At 44.0% G+C, this 21,202-nt stretch overlaps 1 protein-coding gene and 1 pseudogene across 1 annotated transcript; both read right to left on the bottom strand.

The window, feature by feature from the left end:
* Positions 1-895: 895 nt before the first annotated feature.
* Positions 896-19,419, bottom strand: LOC143296231 (kelch-like protein 11). The gene is made up of 9 exons (XM_076608060.1): positions 19,369-19,419; positions 12,019-12,212; positions 11,399-11,489; positions 10,833-11,032; positions 8,476-8,669; positions 6,614-6,755; positions 5,606-5,947; positions 3,237-3,441; positions 896-2,322 (listed from the first exon to the last, which is right to left on the bottom strand). Exons 2-9 carry the CDS (start codon positions 12,193-12,195, stop codon positions 1,727-1,729), a joined length of 1,947 nt encoding a protein of 648 aa, XP_076464175.1. The 5' UTR covers positions 12,196-12,212; positions 19,369-19,419; the 3' UTR covers positions 896-1,726.
* LOC143296766 (5S ribosomal RNA) lies at positions 18,891-19,005 on the bottom strand (annotated as a pseudogene).
* Positions 19,420-21,202: the final 1,783 nt, after the last annotated feature.

The raw sequence follows: 21,202 nt of genomic DNA, 5'->3' as shown, positions 1-21,202 counted from the left end.
GTGACTGACTGACCAACTGTTCTGCGCACTGCTCACAATGCAGCAACATGATATCCGACCACTTGCTCAGACAGCTGCTCATAAGGCAATGACATGCCATCTGCACACAGATGCACAGTGGGAGAGAATGGCTCAAAACAACTCAGCAGCTCTTTTCACCATGTCTCCTCATGGGGCTACTATCAACATCAGGCAGCATGAACGACGACTGAAAATAAAATGCAATATTAAGAGAGCATGTAAAGAACTACATAAACATGACTGATGGACAGTTTCAATAGAAAACACTTGGTGGGAGGTGCCAGACACCACTGTCTACCATCAAAACAACCCTTTTTCTTCTTTTCTCTCTGTGTGATCATTCTTTATATCTTCACATTTATATATATATAAAAAATTCTATTCCTGTACCTTATCCATACACACTGAGGTCTGATAACCGTCTGATAACCAACTTCACCTCCAACCCCCTACAATCTGCTGTTTACTTCAATTAAAACATGGACATACAGACCATGCTAATAAAAATGCAAAGGATCATATGCTATCTATCATGGCGTGTCTATTTATTCAGAGTAGTTTATCTCAGAACACTATAAGTTTTTTTTATATATCATTATGCATTTTTCTTTTGTTTTTGTTTTTTTTTTACTTTTTTTTCATGTTTCATCTGTTTTGTCACCTTTTTCTTTCTTATGTATATAATTCACTTATGCTTATCATCTATGTCTTGTAAAAAATGGAATTTAAAAATAAACTGACATAAAATGGTTAAAAAGAACAACATCTTCAATAAGAATGATCAAACACTAAACCAAGCTGTGTCAGAGCAAGGCGACTGTAGAACACAGACATACTATGATTCACTCGTTGCATTTACCTGAAGAACAAAAAAAAAACCAAAAACAGAACCCACCATAAACCCCCACAAGTTCCAGTGACCAATGTTATTTTCTTTGCAAGGAACGGGTGGTCACCAAAATGTCTGCTTATGTCATTTGCAATCCACATTTTTTTGCTAAAAGGTATAGATAAGTACACAGCATACCCTACTTTCTCCTCATACAACCCTTCTCCATGAGGAATATAACTGGAATCTCTCTCTCACACACACACACACACACACACACACTCACACAACCAAGATTTATGAATACTGCGCCCATTTCCACTTATTAAAAAACACAAAGAAACGAAAAAGCCACAATAGGAGATCAGCAGATTTGCATTCATCTCTTCTTTCCTTTGTATCACCCTGACAATAGTATTGAAGACCAAGAGCAAAATCGACACACGTTTCTCAGCATGCATCATTCATAAAGGGACAAAATCGACACACATTTCTCAGCATACAACAGTCACAATGGAACAAAATCAACACAAGTTTCTCAGAATACAACATTCACAAAGGGACAAAATAAACATACATTTCCCAGCATGCATCATTTATAAAGCCACAAAACCAAACATTTCTCAGCATATCCAAACACACACAACCATACATTCCTCAACTTACCACTTCGCATTATCTCACCATGCAAAGTGTAAATCTTCATCAATGTCATCTTCATCAAACTCATAGCGCCACAAATCGCTGCCACTGTCAGAGTCATAGTACAGGTAAGACGTCTGTTCATCATTACCAGATTCACTGTCTTCCGATTCTAGCTGCTTGTCGAACATGTCTTTAATGCGTCCGCCACTCGGGTTGCAGTGGGGGCAGTTTTTATGGCAGCGGAACACGTCCACAGGCAGCCGGCCCCGTGTGATGCCACTGCTCTCGATGACCATGGGCACTGAGTCCAACACTGTCCACTGCTTGCTGCTGAAGGAGTACTTCACCACCGAGGCAGGTCGGCGCTGGGGAGCCACTCACATAGTCCTTCCCCCCAAAGATATACAGCTCATCACGCACCGATATGTAGCAGTGGTACTGCCGTGAGGCGTTGCACGGCGGCAGCGGAACGGTGTGGTTGCTGGTGGGCACTATCTTCTTGTCCTTCAGATCAAAAAACTTTCGCGCCACCTTCCCCAGACGAATGTTCAGAAAACCCTCTGGGAGGTCAATACCCATGGGCTCAAAGGTACAGCGGTCTCTGATGTGCACCTCTCTCCCATACCGAGACTTGACGTCGTAGTAACTCAGTTTGGTGAAGCTACGCCCTAGCGCGGTGGCCCTGTAGTGGAAGCACTTGGAGCCCAGCACATACAGCACGTCCCCATTGAGTGTGGTGTTGGCCCTGCCATTCGCCTGGCTGCACGCCACCTGGATCTCAGACTGCAAGGAGCGCTGGAAAAATGTGAACCTGGGATGCAGCTTCCCTGAAACAACAAGAGTAGTATCAGCACAATGTCCTTCCCACACCGTGTGCCAAAGGAGTAGGATTTTGCTTCATTTTTCAGTCCACGTTTCATACTGATTCCTAGCTATAAAAAATTAAACTTTTTATAAACCTTTAGTTTAAAAGACCAAAGGCCAACCTAACACGTCGGGAACCTGACGTGGCACAATAATTTGAGTGCCAGCCTGTGCTCTTCACATGAATCAGCGTCTACTACATGGATGAAGAAAGCGAATTTGGTCAGAAAAATCCTTTCAATAATTCAGGATCATGCTTTTTTCCATTTATTATCTTACTTCTCATTCTGAATTCAGGTGAAACATTTTGCTGCTGAGCTTTAACACAAACACAAAATATGAAATATGTGAATTTTGTTTCAGTAGTATGGAGACCCAAAATTAACTGAAAACTATTCTAAATCTTGGTCACAGACTTTTTAAGGCCTTAACTCTTTGACTTCTGGAACTATTTGTAATTTTTGCAAAATAATCACCAACCTTTAAAAAAGTAAAATAAAATAATTCTCAAAAGTAAAAAAAAAAAAAAAAGTTTTCTTAAAGGAAAATGAATTGAAAAAATATAAATATCATATGTTCAATGTTGACAGGATGAGATAACTCACAATCAGAGAAAGATAACACATTTTTGAAAAAAAAAAAAAAAAAAATTTTGAAAAAGAAAAGAAAATGGGTAGAATGGTACTAAAATATTTGCAAATATATCAGACAAAACTCGCACCACAGTACACACACATCTATACACAACAAACATATCACACATGCACTTACACACACACACACATCTATATACACAACATATATATATCCACACACACACACACACACACACACAAACACACACACACACACACACACAGGCACTCGTGCCACTGACCGCTTGTCATGTCCAGTTCCAGCAGCAGAACGTAGTGGTGAATTGTCCCCTGGATTTCACTTTGCTGTGACTTTTTGGAACCCCGACTGGGCTGGTGACGACTAGAAGACACCTCCAGTCTGCTGGAGGTCACCAGATACACTTGGTCATTGCGTGACAGAATGAAGTGCACTTCGAAATTGGTGTGATCCGGTGGAAAGCTGATCTGAAAATGGCATCAGCAACAGCATAAAAAATAACTCCTAATGAATGGTATTTCACAACCTTTCATGACCACCAATATGAGATTTAAGTATACATACAAACAGAAAGTTTTGTAATCATAATAACACAGGCTTCACCGTTTCTAACCTTGAAGTTAATTCACAATTCTGCAACAACCTTTTCTGCCTGGATGTTCATGGGGTGTATTTTAGTCTTGTGGTGTTCTTATTGTCATGTCCAATTCATTCACACACATGATAGGTGACGGAAGAAAAAAAAAAAGAAGCTGAAATTGCATGGAAAAACAGCAGACTGTTGTACAAGCACCCATTCACACCATGGCTGGGCAGCCTAAGCAATCTTTTCAGTGCCAAGTTCACTCAGCATTAAGAATTTTTCAACATATACGCTCCCTCTCCTGCTTTCTTTCTAACACACTCTTTTCCTATTCCTCCCTCTCCCATTTTCTTTGTCATGTGCTCTCCTCCTATTCCTCCGTCTCCTGCTTTCTTCCTCACACACTCTCCTCCTATTCCTCCGTCTCCTGCTTTCTTCCTCACACACTCTCCTCCTATTCCTCCGTCTCTTGCTTTCTTCCTCACACACTCTCCTCCTATTCCTCCGTCTCCTGCTTTCTTCCTCACACACTCTCCTCCTATTCCTCCGTCTCCTGCTTTCTTCCTCACACACTCTCCTCCTATTCCTCTCTCTCTTGCTTTCTTCCTCACACACTCTCCTCCTATTCCTCCCTCTCCTGCCTTCTTCACACACTCTCCTCCTTTCCTCCCTCTCTTGCCTTCTTCAAACACTCTCCTCCTATTCCTCCCTCTCAAGCTTTCCTCCTCACACACTCTCCTCCTATTCCTCCCTCTCAAGCTTTCCTCCTCACACACTCTCCTCCTATTCCTCCCTCTCCTGCCTTCTTCACACACTCTCCTCCTATTCCTCCCTCTCTTGCCTTCTTCTTCACACACTCTCCTCCTATTCCTCCCTCTCCTGCTTTCTTCCTCACACACTCTCCTCCTATTCCTCCGTCTCCTGCTTTCTTCCTCACACACTCTCCTCCTATTCCTCCCTCTCCTGCCTTCTTCACACACTCCCCTCCTATTCCTCCCTCTCTTGCCTTCTTCCTCACACACTCTCCTCCTATTCCTCCGTCTCCTGCTTTTTTCCTCACACACTCTCTTCCTATTCCTCCCTCTCCAGCTTTCCTCCTCACACACTCTCCTCCTATTCCTCCCTCTCCAGCTTTCCTCCTCACACACTCTCCTCCTATTCCTCCCTCTCCAGCTTTCCTCCTCACACACTCTCCTATTACCGTAAAGTTTGGTCTATAAGCCGTGACTTTTTACTCCAGCTTCAACCTCTGCGGCTTATACAATGATGCGGCTTATTTGAGGATTTTAACGATCCCGGGAGTGTCACATTCTCGTCTATTCTTAGCTGCCCTTCAACTCACCAAAATCATGATTTCTGTCCATGAATTTTTGGATGAGCTTCACGATAGTGTGCTAACTGTTCACGTTTTATAAATCAAATCCGCACACATTAAAGCCTTCAGATCAGCATTCAGTTCTACTCTGCACAAGCGTACACTCTCATCATGCCGAAAACGCGACGTTATGCCTACGATGAAGCCTTCAAATTGAAGGTGATCGACCTAGCAGACGACAGTGCAAGTGACGAACCAGCAGCGACCTCCACCTTCATGTTCATGAAGTGAAAGCGAGGCTGAAGTCAGTGATAAGATGGTGGACGAAGCTGTGCTGGTTCTCTTCAACTCAGACACTGAAGATGAAGATTTCAGTGGATTCAGTGAGCAGGATGACGTTGAATAAATGTGACTATCCCTAAATTATGGATCTTATTTTCGTTGTGTTTATTTATTATTTTTTTGTGGCCCTAGCAGTATTTTCGCTTGCTTTTCTTTGTGTTGTTCCCGCTTGTGTTTATTTCATAACCTACAGTATTGACAGCTTTTCTGTAGTATGAGTATGAGTTCCGGTACCGGAAATAAGTGCGGTTTATAAGCCCGTGCGACTTATGTATGGATAAAGTTCGATTTTTTCCTAAATTTAGTGGGTGTGGCTTATATACCAGTGCGCTCAACAGACTGAACTTTACGGTACTTCCTCACTCGCTCCCCTCCTGCGCAGCTCGCTCACCTGCTGAATGTCCCAGGAGCAGGTGCGGGGGCAGAAGGTCAGGATCTCCTGCGCCTTCTCAAAGGTGCCAGACTGGAAGGCGTTGACCACCAGCAGCTTCCCCCTCTCCGTTACCGTTAGCACCGGCTTCTTCATGCTGTAGGGCAGGTTGGGCAGCCGGGCCCAGCGGTCCTCCCGCACAAAATAGGCCACCAGCTTGTTGGTGCTGCAGTGCGGGGAGTAGAACTCGTACCTGAAGGCCTTGTCCCCACCTCCCCCGCCCATAATGATCACATCCGTCAGGGGGGTGCCATCGGGACCCACGTCCTTCTTGCCATCACTCAGGGCTTGATTGCACAGGGTCTGCCATCAGCAGATAAGATCAGATCAGCAAAGGGTGGTTAGTTTGTGTTCATGTCCATTTTCAGAGCACTTCCAACAGCAGGGCAGAACACTTCGGCTTATATCAGAGATTGACATAGGCTTACAGTCGGGCCAACATGAGTGTTGTATGATCAATGGTTTCTCCATTGCAATTCATTTACAGCCTGGTCTTTTGTGAAGGACTATGATTCTCAAACTAGGAAGGCAAGACTGCACTGGTGTTTAGAGCTGTAGACATGGAGGCTAGTTGGCCTATGGGGACCATCCCAATGCCAACTTCTCTAAAGCCCTCTTGACAAAGGGAGTGGGGACTAACCTGGGCAAGACACTCTCCACTATAATAAAATTCTAGCCCAGATAGTTGGGACATCAGTTTCCTCCTCTGCTGTTCTAATGGTCATGGTCAGACATGCCTGACTGTCATACTCTATTTACAGATGATGTCCAACAGCAGACAGCAAAGGAGAATATGGAGGAGGAGGAGGAGGAGAAGATGAGAAAGAAGAAGAAGAAAAAAAAGATCATCATGAACCTGATATTTGTTTTTGTTTTTGATTTAATTTCGTTTTTCTGCTTTCCATTAACTGATTCGCAGTGCTCCATATATCTGTCTTCCTCTTGAACAGAAAGGGCAGAACAACGCACCATGCATTCCTGTGAAGCCTTCACCAGGGGCTGTTCCATGATGGTGTCCAGCAGAAAGCACGGGGACACCAGGAGAAGATCCAGTGCCTGGAACATTTCCTGAAAGTGTTTCGCTCGGCTCTGCACATCTCTCTCCGTCCACCTGTGATGCAGGGAAAACACAAAGCATGACAGTGACACAGAGTAAAGTGTTCAGCTCACTTTTGCTCGTCTCCCTCTGTCAACCTGTCAGTGAAAACACACCACGTCACATCAACACAATGTGTTCCGATCTCTATGCGGTTCATTTCTTTCCATCCACCTCTCAGTGAATACACACGTCACATCAACACAGTGTAAAGTGTTCCGCTCTCTCTTCTGTACATCTCTTTCCGTCAACCTGTCATACAGTGAATACACACCACATCACATCAACACACTGTAAAGTGCTCCACTCTCCCTTTATCTCTTTCCGTCCACCTGTCATACAGTGACAACGCACCGTGTCACATTAACACAGTGTAAAGTGTTCCGCTCTCTCTTCCGTTCATCTCTTTCCGTCCACCTGTCATACAGTGACAACGCACCGCGTCACATTAACACAGTGTAAAGTGTTCCACTCTCCCTTCATCTCTTTCCTTCCACCTGTCATACAGTGAAAACACACTGCATCACATCAACACAGTGTAAAGTGTTTCGCTCTCCATTCATGTCATACAGTGACAACACACCGCGTCACATCAACAGAGTGTAAAGTGTTCCACTCTCCCTTCATCTCTTTCCATCCACCTGTCACACAGTAAAAACACACCGCGTCACATTAACACAGTGTAAAGTGTTCCGCTCTCTCTTCTGTACATCTCTTTCCGTCAACCTGTCATACAGTGAATACACACCACATCACATCAACACACTGTAAAGTGCTCCACTCTCCCTTTATCTCTTTCCGTCCACCTGTCATACAGTGACAACGCACCGCGTCACATTAACACAGTGTAAAGTGTTCCGCTCTCTCTTCCGTTCATCTCTTTCCGTCCACCTGTCATACAGTGACAACGCACCGCGTCACATTAACACAGTGTAAAGTGTTCCACTCTCCCTTCTGTTCATCTCTTTCCGTCCACCTGTCATACAGTGAAAACAAACTGCACCACATCAATGCATAAGGCAAGTGGTGGTTTAGCATGATGCTTTCCCTATTCCCTGTATTGTTTTGTGTGTGCCCACATGCCTGTGAGGTGTGTGTACGCAGGTGTGTGTGCATGTGTTGTGTTTGTATGTGTGTGTGAGTGTGTGTGTGTGTACATATATATGTATGTGTGTGCATGTTTTTGTGTGTGCATGTTTGTGTGCGCATGCATTAGAGAGAGAGAGAGAGAGATTCATGGTGGCTACACACTTATTACTGGAGAGTATGGATTTTTCCCACCACATCTTAACTAAAGGTACATACATCCTGACATGAACAATGGAATTGAATGAATAAATAAATAAGTCTTATTTCCCATCCCAAAATATATTTAGAAAAAAAAATCACTTAAATAAATCGGTTCTAAATAAAAATCAAAGCCGTCTTACATGAAAGAAAATATACATAAATGAACAGATGATTCTATAACTGCTAAGCCAGGGGTTCTTAAGAACTTTAAAAGAAGCTGGAAATGGTATTAACCCAAAATCATCAACAATTGTAAAAAAAAAAAAAAAAAAAGAAATTAAAAAAAAGAAATTCACACACACACACACACACACACACACACACACACACACACACACACCACAATCTGGGGGTGCTAAAGTTAGAAACAAGAAACCTTTGTACCTCAAGAAACCACAAAGCAAAACAAAAATCCCAACCCTCCAGTCCACTAAAGCTTTCTCACCTGACAAGGAAGTTGAAGAAGTCGCTCCGACTGATGTAGGAGAGAGTGGGCTCCGTGAAGAAGGAGTGCACAGAGGTGCTGGTGAGGTCCAGAAGCTGGTCCCCTTCCATCAGCTCCTGCAGGTTACCATGGACGAACCTCAGAACATCCTCGTACTTCTCGTCCAGGTTGTACAGACTGGCTATCAGCAAGATCTGGAAAGTAAGACCCACCATTTGAAAGGTTTCAGTTCTTTCCATGTCAGTTTCTGACAGAGGTATCACTGCATTGAGACAAGTCCACATATATACACTTCACCACACTAGGCACACCGTTTGAAAGGTTTCAGTTCTTTCCCTGTCAACTTCCTGAAGCAGGCATCACTGCATTGAGACAAGTCCATATATATACACTTCATCACACTAGGCACATGCCTGACCAGCAGCATTACCCAGCGTGCTTAATCAGACCTTGAGTGCATGCATATATACATATTTGTGTTCCTATCAGAGTGTATTTCTTCTGCAGAATTTTGCCACAGAACAACAGTTATGTTGCCATGGGTTCTTTTTCAGTGCACCAAGTGAGTGCTGCATACATGAACTCAGTTTATACGTATAACTAGACGCTCATTTTCATTTTCCGGGGAGAAAGGGTGAGACCTGGATCTGAACTCAGACACTAACAGACACTGTATTGGTAGATAAGCGTCTTAACCATTCTGCCAGCTTTCTCCTCTGTAAACACACTATTTCAATTTAATAATTTTAAAAAAAGACAGAAAAAAGTGGGGTTGGCACTGGGGAGGAGAGGAGTGTGAGGGGTATGAGTGATAGAACAACACCAAATATTGTGCTCTTTTCATTCACACATCAACTGAATGAAATTCAGTCTTACAACTTAGTCACAGACTGACAAGCCATATTCACACAGAAAAAGAAACAAAATGGGGTCAGCCTCAAAGGAACAAAGCCACAACAGGCAGGCAGTACAATTAAATACATAACATAAAATTATACATGAAACATTTTCAATTTTGCTTCCAAATTTCCTCGACAACATTAAAATGGCCTGTCCCAGGGAGCAAAGCCATGACTGGCAGGTAGTCAAATTAAATCTGACTTCACGAAAAGGACTACGTCATAAAAGCAGGTATGATTTTATAAAATATCCACACAAAAAAAGAGAGTTGATTTAAATCATGCAAACTGCATGTGGTCTACCACTGTCCTCTAACTGATTATGCTAACAGCCGTTTCAGGTACACATACACCACGAACAGCCTGAAAGAGGTGTTTGAAAACAAATGTTCCCGCCAAACATTAACAGTTATTCAGTGATTTATAAACAACGGCTGTTGGTTTTCATTGTAAAAAAAAAAACATGGAAGTGCACATGCAAGAAAACGCCTCTGGTTCTGTATGTTTAAAGTCATGCTCATTACACTGACTGCGTACACAACATTTTGTCAATTTCAGCATCGTTTCACCATGCTCTCAAGAAGAAAAATAAGCAAGTTGCCTAGTGGTCCCTAACTTTGTGTGAACCTTGTATTTGCAACAAAGTTCCCAAGTGGTCCCTGACTTTGTGTGAACCCTGTGTTTGCAACAAATTTCCCTAGTGGTCCCTAACTTTGTGTGAACCCTGTGTTGTAGTGGTCCCTAACTTTGTGTGAACCCTGTATTTGCAACAAATTTCCCTAGTGGTCCCTAACTTTGTGTGAACCCTGTGTTGTAGTGGTCCCTAACTTTGTGTGAACCCTGTATTCGCAAAAAAGTTCCCTGGTGGTTCATAACTTTTTGTGAACCCGGTGTCTGCAACATGTTCAGCGGAAAAAGAAAGCAAAGACGACAAAGTGGTTCATAACTTTTTGTGAACTCTGTGTCTGCAACATGCTCAGCGGAGGAAGAAAGCAAACCCTAACTTTGTGTGAACCCTGTGTTTACAACAAGTTCCCTAGTGGTCCCTAACTTTGTGTGAACCCTGTGTTTACAACAAAGTTCTTTAGTGGTCCCTAACTTTGTGTGAACCCTGTGTTTACAACAAAGTTCTTTAGTGGTCCCTAACTTTGTGTGAACCCTCTGTTTACAACAAAGTTCCCTAGTGGTCCCTAACTTTGTGTGAACCCTGTGTTTACAACAAGTTCCCTAGTGGTCCCTAACTTTGTGTAAACCCTGTGTTTGTAGTGGTCCCTAACTTTGTGTGAACCCTGCATTCACAAAAAAGTTCCCTGGTGGTTCATAACTTTTTGTGAACCCTGTGTCTGCAACATGTTCAGCGGAGGAAGAAAGCAAAGGCGACAAAGTGGTTCATAACTTTTTGTGAACCCCGTGTCTGCAACATGTTCAGCGGAGGCAGAAAGCAAAGGCGACACTCACCTTCACACAGTTGTCCAGGTCGTAGAGCTTCTGGCTGAGGAAAGACACACAGGTGTCCATCAGATCCTGAATCTGCAGGTAGTCGGCCACAGCCAGGTAGCTCTCAATGTTGTCCATTGAGAGACGCACCTCCCCCGTGTACAGGTACTGGATGGCTGCCTTCATCACCTCGTCACTGCCAAAGCTCAGACGTACCTCGCCTGCACCAAACAGTCAGACCTTTCAGGCTCCACTGCTGAGTCTGTGAGTGTGTGTGTGTTGGGGGTGGGGGTAAGGGAAAGGGATATATATATAGAGAGAGAGAGACAGAGACAGAGAGAGGAGAGAGTGTGTGTGTGTGTGGGGGGGGGGGGCCTTTTTTTTTTAATATCATCATTATTCTTCTCTAAATCTAAACTTTCAGTTTGATGTTTTCAACATTCTACTGTTCTTCTGCAAACCTGACATACTGTCTACTTTTCTGTTGTACAACTAATGACTTGTAAGTGATACTGAATACAGAAAGGTTGAAGAGCTGACCTCAATACTCTTTATATGTATCTAATCTTGTAACGCAACTATCTCACCTGTCAGAGGTTCCTTCATGGCACTGTGGAAATTGTACAGAGCCTCAAAATAGGGACACTCCACAAGCACACACCAATGAGCCTTTATCACCTGAAAACAAAGAAATAACAAAAACTGAACTTTTTTTTTTCAATGTGGGGAAAAGGAGCACGCACATAATGGCCTGTTTTCATCCTGCCCCTCTTAATGAAATCTATAAATCAGTCCATGGAATAAATGAAAAAAGGAGGGGAAAAGTGAATACAAACAAATAGCAAGGTGGAAAAAAAAAAAAAATAAAAAATAAAAATAAAAATAAAATTGCAGAGAAATACTATACTCTCCACACAAAAAACAGAAAAAGTATAAAGTACATGTGCATGCATGCATGCATGAATGAGAGAGGAGAAGAACAAAGGAAGGAAGGAAAAGAAAGATGATGCACTAAAGGAGAGAGGGGAAAGACTGAGGCAAGAGACAGAGAGAGACAAAGGTGGGACGTACAGTAACAAAGATAGAGACAAAACATCACACCAATGACCATGTGTTATCTGAAAACATCACGCATCACTGAGTTCAAAAATAAAATGAGCAGGAAAAAGAAAACAAACAAAAACAACAACAGAACAACAGGACTCACATTGTCACCAATAACCAAGGTGGCATCACAGAATTGTGACCCCTCCACGCTCTGCTTGAAGAGCACTTTTTGCAGAATGGCAGCCCTGAAGTCTTTTGCGACTACCTGGCGCACTCTACTGGAGGAAACCACAGAACCTTCACTGCTTTCGGACCCTTCAAAACTTGCCCACGGCATGGTTTCCAACCCAGTTTCTGCCAATCACAGAGACAACATCGGTAGCATAAAAAGCATGAGAAGAGAAAATTAAATCACATAAACATGATACCAAAACCATGGAAGAAGACTTGTACATGTAATCTGTAGTTCACTAGCCCTATGTGGGATCCCTACTTAGAGGAAGACCTTAACGGCTTACGTGATCGACATCCTTGAGAAAATGAAATATTGTAAAATTGTATTTTATTGTATTGTATTGTATAAGTCATTTTAGTCAGAGCTAATTTCTCTGTGTGAATCCGGGCAGCTCTCCCTGGGGAGAGCACATCGCACAGTGCAGCACCACTCTTTTAATTTCTTTTTTTCTGTCTGCACATTTGTTTTCCTATCAAAAATGACTTTTCTACAGAATGCACTCATTCTTTTATGTGCAGTAAGTGCATGCTACACACAGGACTCATCAAAATGAATAGCACCCAGACTACCACTTCAGGTCAAGTGGAGAGGGAGAAAATACTGCAGAGTGAGGGATTCACTTGTGTGTGCTCAGATTCTCTCGCTTCCTCCGTGGACGCTTTACCCCTATGCCACCATGCCACCAAGCATGTGCAAAAGATTCTACAAGGGTCTCCCATCAGTTTGTCCACACTGTGTTCAGGAGATGCCTCAGGATTTGATCTGGACTGGCCAGCCTTGCTGCAAGGAGACAAAGATCTATCAAAGCAAACTGCCATCTTCAAATTATGCTAAGGCCTCACATCCACGAACATGAAGCATCTCCTGACAACCAGTCACTAAACAGTAAAGATTAAATAAAAATAACTTTATTATCTCAGACAGAGAAATCTGGTCAAGTGCAGTATCACAACACAGACAAGTATTCAATACTGAAACAGGGTTGTAGAAACACATTAACTTTTAAATGAATGACAAAGGAAATACAAAAGCATTGCCTTCATCATTTCACACATTCACTCCACACATTGCAGGTAATGTATATTATGTATATGTGTGTGTGTGTGTGTGTGTATATATATATATATATATATATATATATATATATATATATATATATGTATGTATCAGTTCACTCACATGCAGGCAATCTGCCCCAGTCAATTATAGTCACTCGCTCAAAAATGTTGTCTGCTTTGACAGCTTTATCTATATCTATATCTTTATTCTATTCTTGAACCTCTATGTGCTTTACAACAGCACTAAAAACATTCACTCAAACATCCCCACACAAACATATGCATATATAATAATATATGCAGATAAGAGAGAACAATGAAAAGAAATCATGTCATTAAATAAATCAAGAAATGCATCAGATAAAAAAAGATCAAACGAAAAAATGACAACTACAACAATGTTGACAATTGAAAGATGCACACAAGCACTCATCCACACACATGTATACATATTAATATATATATATATATATATATATATATATATATATATATATATATAAATACACACACACACACACATTCATACATACATATATATATATATAAAACGCGCTTGTGAACACTTGTACGCACACATGCATGCACCAATAAACACACACATACACACACCTACTACTCAACATACTGAACAAGCATCATATGGTGCTGTCAGTTTATTGTCATTGTCATCACTTTCATGTTCTAGCAATATATCCTACAACAGAAATCCATCTCCATCGTTAACCCTATCCATGATATTTTTGCATGGCATATGAAGCTGTGTAAGTCAGGTGACTGGGAACACTGCTTCTGCCTGTCTAATTTTCTGATTCATTTTTTGCATGTGAAGCAAACCCCCTTTCATGTGCCTTACATGTGGTACAGTTAGCAAATCAAGAAGAAAGGTGTTTCCCTCCTGATGTATGTTCATTTAATTCAAAATAGTAGTTTTGAACTACAGGCAAATCAAGCGAACTGTAACATCTTTTTGTGTCCATTGAACTAAACTCAGATAAAGGAAAAATCAGAACAAATGCAAGATGTCTGTGGATGGCTTTGTGGTACTGGAAAAGAACTTTGCATTGTCAGCTTTTGGGAACAAAACAAGTTGATGTGCAGTTCAACTTAAGCTGCCAATATACACATATATGATAAGTATCAATCCCCTGTAACGACTGCCGCCTTGTCGCGGTGCAGGGGCTTGCGTGCCCTGACAACCCCCGGAGCTATGCCGGCGGGAGTTTTACTCCTGGCAGGTTCAACCAAGCCGGACAGGTCCGCGTGGGGTAGGGGCCAGACTAACTGGCAGTCAGTCCCCTGTGCTCACAGGGTAGGTCTTTAGGCCATGAGCTAAGGGCGGGGTAACCCCTACAGAAACCTAGAGGGCTGAAGACAGCGGTACTGGGCCAGCGCGCGCCTTCTAACAAACCACAGTGCCATGCAACTACGCACAAGAGACAGAGTTGGACAGATCATGTGAAACCGATGTCGCTCGCCCACTGAGGTCCCTCCAGGGTGGTGCAGCGCCGGGCTCCGCGCCTCAACAGAGTCCGCCCTCAGCGACTGGAGGTCACCCTTGTCCGTCTTGGCACGCCAGGAGACAGCGGAGGAATGCGATTGGCAGCACATCAACTTCATCCAAGAAGCGTCAACCTTTCATGGTTATGCATTGGAATGCAGAAGGAGTCATGAACAAAAAGACGGAGCTAGAACACCTCCTGCATGAGAAAAACATCAACATCTGCTGCATTCAAGAAACCCACCTGCAAAGCGGAAAAGCATTCAGAGTCAGAGGCTATCAGTGCTTCAGGTCGGACAGAGCAGAAAGACACAAAGGTGGTATCCTGACCCTTGTTAGGAACAACATACACTCCTGCGAATCAGCCGTCCACATGGAGAATGCCGAGTACCAAACGATTAGGGCCAAACTGAATGACACAGAGTTGCACATCTGAACTTCTACTGCCCCGATGACCGTCCACTGTCCCTCGACACCATAGAGGTCCCAGACACAAGTTTTCTTGCTGTGGGTGACTTCAACAGCCACTCCCAGAGCTGGGGTTACGACCATATGGACCGCCGAGGTGAAGAAGTGGAAGACTGGCAAGACGACCATCATCTCGTTCTCATCAACTCCCCAAGCGACACCCCAACCTTCTACTCCAGACGATGGCGCTCCACCACTACCCCTGACCTTGCCTTTTGCACTGACGACCTCCACGGAGACGTTAGCAGAGAAGTAGGGGATCAGCTGGGAGGCAGCGATCACAGGCCAGTGTTCATCACTATCAACAGGAACACCACCAACACTCCTGTGCCCCCACGCTGGAATTACAAGAAGGCCAAATGGGGTCTCTTCAGACACCGCACCAATGCTCTTACCAGGGACATCCATGTCCACGGCAGAGACATCAATAACGTTGTCAGAGAGCTGAACGGCTGCATCCTTCAAGCAGCCCAAGAATGTATTCCACGTGGAGCTCGCAAAGACTACAAACCCTACTGGTCAAACCAGCTTCAAGAACTTCAGGACGAGATGACAGAAGCCAGACAGGAAGCAGAAAGAAATCCATCAGATGAGAACCACCTGCGACTTCAGCAGACGAAAGCCAAATTCCTCAAGGCAAAAGTACAAGCGAGACGCCAGAGCTGGAGAGAGAAGACAGCGGCGCTGAACCTTGAGAAAGATGGAAGGAAGCTGTGGAAAGTTGTAGGTCAACTCAATGATAAAGGCAGCAGAGCTCAGACAACTACGCTGGAGGAGAACGGAGAGTTACTGACAGGACGACGCGCAGCCAACCGCTTTGCTGACAATTACGCAGAGGAGAGCAATGTACCTGTCAGCCCTCTCCAAACAAGAGAAGCAAGAAGGGAACAGAGAGAACGGACCCACAACACCGATGTGAAACTCATGAAGCAGCCCCTCACTCTTTACGAGCTTCAGACAACTCTGAGGAAACTAAAAACCAGGAAATCCCCAGGGCCAGATGAGATCACTAACGAGATGTTGAAGCACCTCGGCAACACCGCCGTCCTGAAACTTCTGGAGGTTTACAACCACAGCTGGGAAACTGGGACCTTGGCTCAAGTCTGGCGAGAAGCCATCATGATTCCTATCCTTAAGAAGGGAAAGGACAAGAAGAAGGCGGCCAGCTACAGACCAATCAGCCTGACCAGCTGCGTTGTGAAGACCCTAGAAAGGATGGTGAACCAGCGCCTGCTTTGGTATCTCGAGACTGAAAACATCCTGGTTTCTGAACAGGCAGGCTTTCGTCAGTTTCACAGCACAGAGGACCAAGCTACCTACCTCGCACAAGAAACAGAAGATGCGTTCCAGGAGCAGAAGGTAGTTCTTGCTGCCTGGATTGATCTGCAAAAGGCCTTTGATAAAGTCTGGACTGACAGCCTCCTCGTGAAGCTGCAGAGATGTGGGGTCGCAGGGAACATGCTGCGCTGGATCAGATCCTATCTCCACAACCGCAGGGCAAGGGTCACAGTTGACGGACACAAAGGCAAGAAAGTACTGCTGCGACACGGAGTTCCACAGGGAGGAGTCCTCTCCCCTTCCCTCTTCTTGATCTTCATCAATGACCTCATTGAAACACTTCCCAAAGGTATCCATGCTGCACTCTACACTGATGACCTAGTGATGTGGTGTAAGGAGGAACATGCCACTACCGCCACCTACAGAATGCAGCTAGCAGCAGACCGCTTAGCAGCATGGGCAGAGGAGTGGTGTGTAGCCATCAACAAAGAAAAGTCCTCTACAACACTCTTCACACTGTCACCAAAACAAAAACCAGGAACCATCAAACTGGACGACACACCCCTGAGAAGTGACGAGGAGGCTACCTATCTTGGTGTCACCTTCGACAAGAGACAAACCTGGAAGCCACACATCAAACGTGCTGAAGCAAAAGCCAGACGCAAGTTGGCCATCATGCGAAAGCTAGCCGGAACCAGCTGGGGAGCAAACGAAATGATACTCAAGCGCGTCTACCAGGGAACCGTCAGGCCCCACCTTGAGTACGGCTCAACAGCCTGGTCTACGGCAGCGAAGACCCACCAGCAGTCTCTGGATAGGGTCCAAAATCAAGCCCTACGGATCATCACCGGATCCATGCGAACCACACCAATCAAGGCCATGGAGGAGATTACTGCCACACAACCCCTTGCACAAAGGAGAGACGCCAAAATCATGGTCCAAGCAGAAAAGTTCCAGTGCCTGCCTGATCATCCGATGAAGAAGAGGATGAACGGACTGACAAAGAACCGCCTCAAGTGCAGTAGCTTTATCCATGAAAGCAAGAGACTTGCCAGGGCGCACCGGGATGGTGTGCCTCCATCGCACTTCCACTGAGTCCCAACGACCTGCCGCAGCCATGGAATGAAGACTCCACAAGTTTTCATATCTCAACATCAGTCCCTCAGGTCGCTCCAGGAGATTCTCAGGATGACACGGCCAAACGCACTCTGACACAAGCCATGATTGCTGAAAGGTACCCTGAAGAATCCTGGATTCACGTGTACACAGATGGCTCTGCAACCAACGCTGTTGCTGACGGAGGGGCAGGAGTGTACATGAAGTCTCCTGAGCACCACACATCCACAGCAAGGATACCCACAGGAAAGTACTGTTCAAACTACGCAGCTGAGGTTCAGGCGCTCGTGCAGGCCGCTTCAATGGTTCACGACTCAGAGAGCGAATGCCCACAAGTTGTCTTTCTGACAGATGCGTTGTCTGTCCTGGAAGCCCTTGCAGGAGATAAACTTCCTCGTCTCAAGGAGAAACTACAAGAAGTTGCCCAGCAACAACGAGTAGTCCTGCAATGGGTTCCGGCCCACTGCGGAATTCCGGGCAACGAAATTGCGGACCAGCTCGCCAAACTCGGAGCGAAAGAAAGACAACCAAACAACAGTGTTAGCTTCACTGAAAAGAAGACCCTTGTGAAGGCAGCACTGCGACCACAAGCCACAAGGGATGCATATCACGAGCTTGAACGCTGGCAGCAGGTAGCAATTATGCGCTTACGCACAGGACACTGCCACCTCAACGCGCACATGTTCAAGAAGCTGAAGCTGGCACCATCACCGACCTGTCCCTGTGGTCTTGAAGACCAAACACCAGAACACGTTCTGCAGACTTGTCCCCTCCACTAGGGACTGAGAGACACCGTGTGGCCAGAAGCGACCCCACTACGCACCAAGCTCTATGGCTGCAGACAAGACCTGGAAGCCACGACGACATTTGTCTCGCAGGCCAGCCTGACTCTGTGACAAGTGCGACCGAAAGGAAGGAAGGAAGGATAAGTATCAATGAAGGGACAAGCAGGTGTGCACATGATGCCAGTGTGAAGATTTTGCTTTCCCGTTTCCACAAAGAGGATGCTGCTTGCCTGCAAGTACTGCAGTAATAGTAATGACGACACTGTAGATTTATTCAAATTATTGTCTTTCAGCTGCATAAAGTGCATTGCTTTTCTTCTTTTTCTACGTTTTTGCTTTATATCAATCGTAACACAGAATAAAACAGTTACTATCCGGAGCAGTCAGCACATTGATGATTTCGGTACTTCAGTTTTAGTTTCAGTTTCAAAGACTCACTGAACGAGGTGTCAAATCAGTTTCAGTTTCAGTAGCTCAAGGAGGCGTCACTGCGTTCGGACAAATCCATATACGCTACACCACATCTGCCAAGCAGATGCCTGACCAGCAGCGTAACCCAACGCGCTTAGTCAGGCCTTGAGAAAAAAAGGTTGCCAACAGCACCCGGTGTTCCCAGGCGGTCACCCATCCAAGTACTAACCGGGCCCGACGTTAACTTCGGTGATCGGACAAGAACCGGTGTTTTCAACGTGGTATGGCCGAGGTGTCAAAGCGTGCGGACTGATCCACAAATCACACATTTTAAAAGATAAATAAAAAGAAAGAAAGAAAGAAATAGCAGATGCTTGAGCTACGCATAAACAGCTGGTCAGGCCTTCAGTGCTTCGACCTGACAAAATAAAGTTTATAGCAATGACTGTTGTGTTTGTTTGCTGAACACATCGTCATCCAACATTTGAACCAAAACAAAACATTGGACACTGCCAAAAGCATCGGTGGACAATTGATCCTCGACAGATAAATGTATAACAATTGTAATTATTCCTCATCATCTAAGTCTCAGTTAAAAATCGGAAAAAGAGCACATGCTACATAATGCAGGAGATTCTCTGCAGTTCAACGTACTCACAAATAAAACATGTGCAAAATCTTGGCGGAAGTCGAGCACGTTTCAACTGCGGGCGCTGTTATTGGAGTTATACAAATACGTGGATCGGAACATCCACGCCGCCGGTGTCAAAGTCATTGTTGAATACTTTCCAAATAATACCCTAGGTAATTTTGAAAGGGATCGAAGAGCCTGTATTTATCGTTTTGTATAAAGTTCATAGATTAATCATATATCTCATTTTACATCATATCATATCATATCATATATCATATCATATCATATCATAATGTCCTATTTTAGCGTCCTGAATAGATATTATTGCACCTATCTAAACTGACGATTTTTTTTTCGCGTGTTTTGCAATGGAGGCTTATGAAATATGACCGTGACATGTTGCGTGTGGTCCACCTTTCTAATCAAGAAATAGGCAAAATTCGACGCAAAATGACCCACTAACACTGATAAACCTGAACCGACACTTGTCGCCTCAAACTTTCTGTTAACATTTTCTTAGTTCGGGCGGGACCACAAACCGAAAGAGCGGCGACTGACTGAGATGACAGCACATTAATTTTAAATATAGTTTAGTGGCTGTTTCCGCATCCAAACTGACTGAGTAAAATAACGTACAAAATAAAGTCGAAAGCCACTGCCGAAAATGGGTTCAGTACAACATCTCAGTGCTAATGCCCGCGGTAACTGTATCGCTTCATTCATGTGCAAACTGAAAATTGCCGCCGGTAAAACATAGGTCCTTGAATTTCACAGTATCCGACGGCACTGTGACGTACTGTCATGTATCACATTACATTATACTCTTGAATACACTGTCTGGTCATGTCACTCCCATACGACCTGGGGATACGTAGGCTACCATATCATACCGCGGTGTACCAAATCAAGTCACCCCGGAACTGAAATAAAAAATGTTTTAATGAATGAAATCATATTTCATACAACCATAAGTGTCTGTAATCGAGCAGTTCAGTATCATAATCAGTCTTGCACATTGCAGCTGGTCAGGCTGTGTTTATTTACAATTCCGCCGAAAATGAAAATGGGGGATTTAAGAGATGAAAGGGAAAACAAGACTGAGAAGACGACCGTAAAAATGACATAATAAAAAAAAGACTGACAGAAGAAAAACAAGAACAAGAACAAGACCGTGAACAACTGAGAACAAGAAGAACAAGACTGAACGAGAAGAACGAGAACAAGACTGAATAACTGAGAACAAGAAGAACAAGACTGAACAACTGAGAACAAGAAGAACAAGACTGAACGAGAAGAACGAGAACAAGACTGAACAACTGAGAACAAGAAGAACAAGACTGAACGAGAAGAACAAGAACAAGACTGAACAACTGAGAACAAGAAGAACAAGACTGAACGAGAAGAACAAGAACAAGACTGAATAACTGAGAACAAGAAGAACAAGACTGAACAACTGAGAACAAGAAGAACAAGACTGAACGAGAACAAGACTGAACAACTGAGAACAAGAAGAACAAGACTGAACGAGAAGAACGAGAACAAGAACCTGACAAGAAGAAAGGTACGTACGTTATTGTTTATACCTGAATTAGCCCCATCCTGGATCCACCCATCGTCCAGTGGGTCAGACGGTATGCTGATGGAGTTCATTTCAGTTTCAGTTTCTCAAGGAGGCGTCTCTCTCTCTCTCTCTCTCTCTCTCTCTATATATATATATATATATGTGTGTGTGTGTGTGTGTGTGTGTGTGTGTGTGTGAGTGCGTGTGTGTCGTGTGTGTGTGTGTGTGTTTGTATGTGTGTGTATGCCGCATGTATGTATGTATATGTAATATGTATATACATAAATTTTCTCTCTC

Source organism: Babylonia areolata, chromosome 21, assembly GCF_041734735.1.
Source record: "Babylonia areolata isolate BAREFJ2019XMU chromosome 21, ASM4173473v1, whole genome shotgun sequence".
Taxonomy (NCBI): Eukaryota; Metazoa; Mollusca; class Gastropoda; order Neogastropoda; family Buccinidae; genus Babylonia; species Babylonia areolata.
The sequence above is the reverse complement of the archived record's forward strand: the minus strand, read 5'-3'. Positions and strand labels throughout refer to the sequence as shown.

Coding starts and splice junctions, on each gene's coding strand:
- LOC143296231 (XM_076608060.1), bottom strand. CDS start 12,195: ATGCCGTGGGCAAGTTTTGAAGGGTCCGAAAGCAGTGAAGGTTCTGTG. Junction 8,670..10,832: donor ACCTGGACAACTGTGTGAAG/GTGAGTGTCGCC, acceptor CTTACTTTCCAG/ATCTTGCTGATAGCCAGTCT. Junction 3,442..5,605: donor GCTCCTGGGACATTCAGCAG/GTGAGCGAGCTG, acceptor TGCCATTTTCAG/ATCAGCTTTCCACCGGATCA.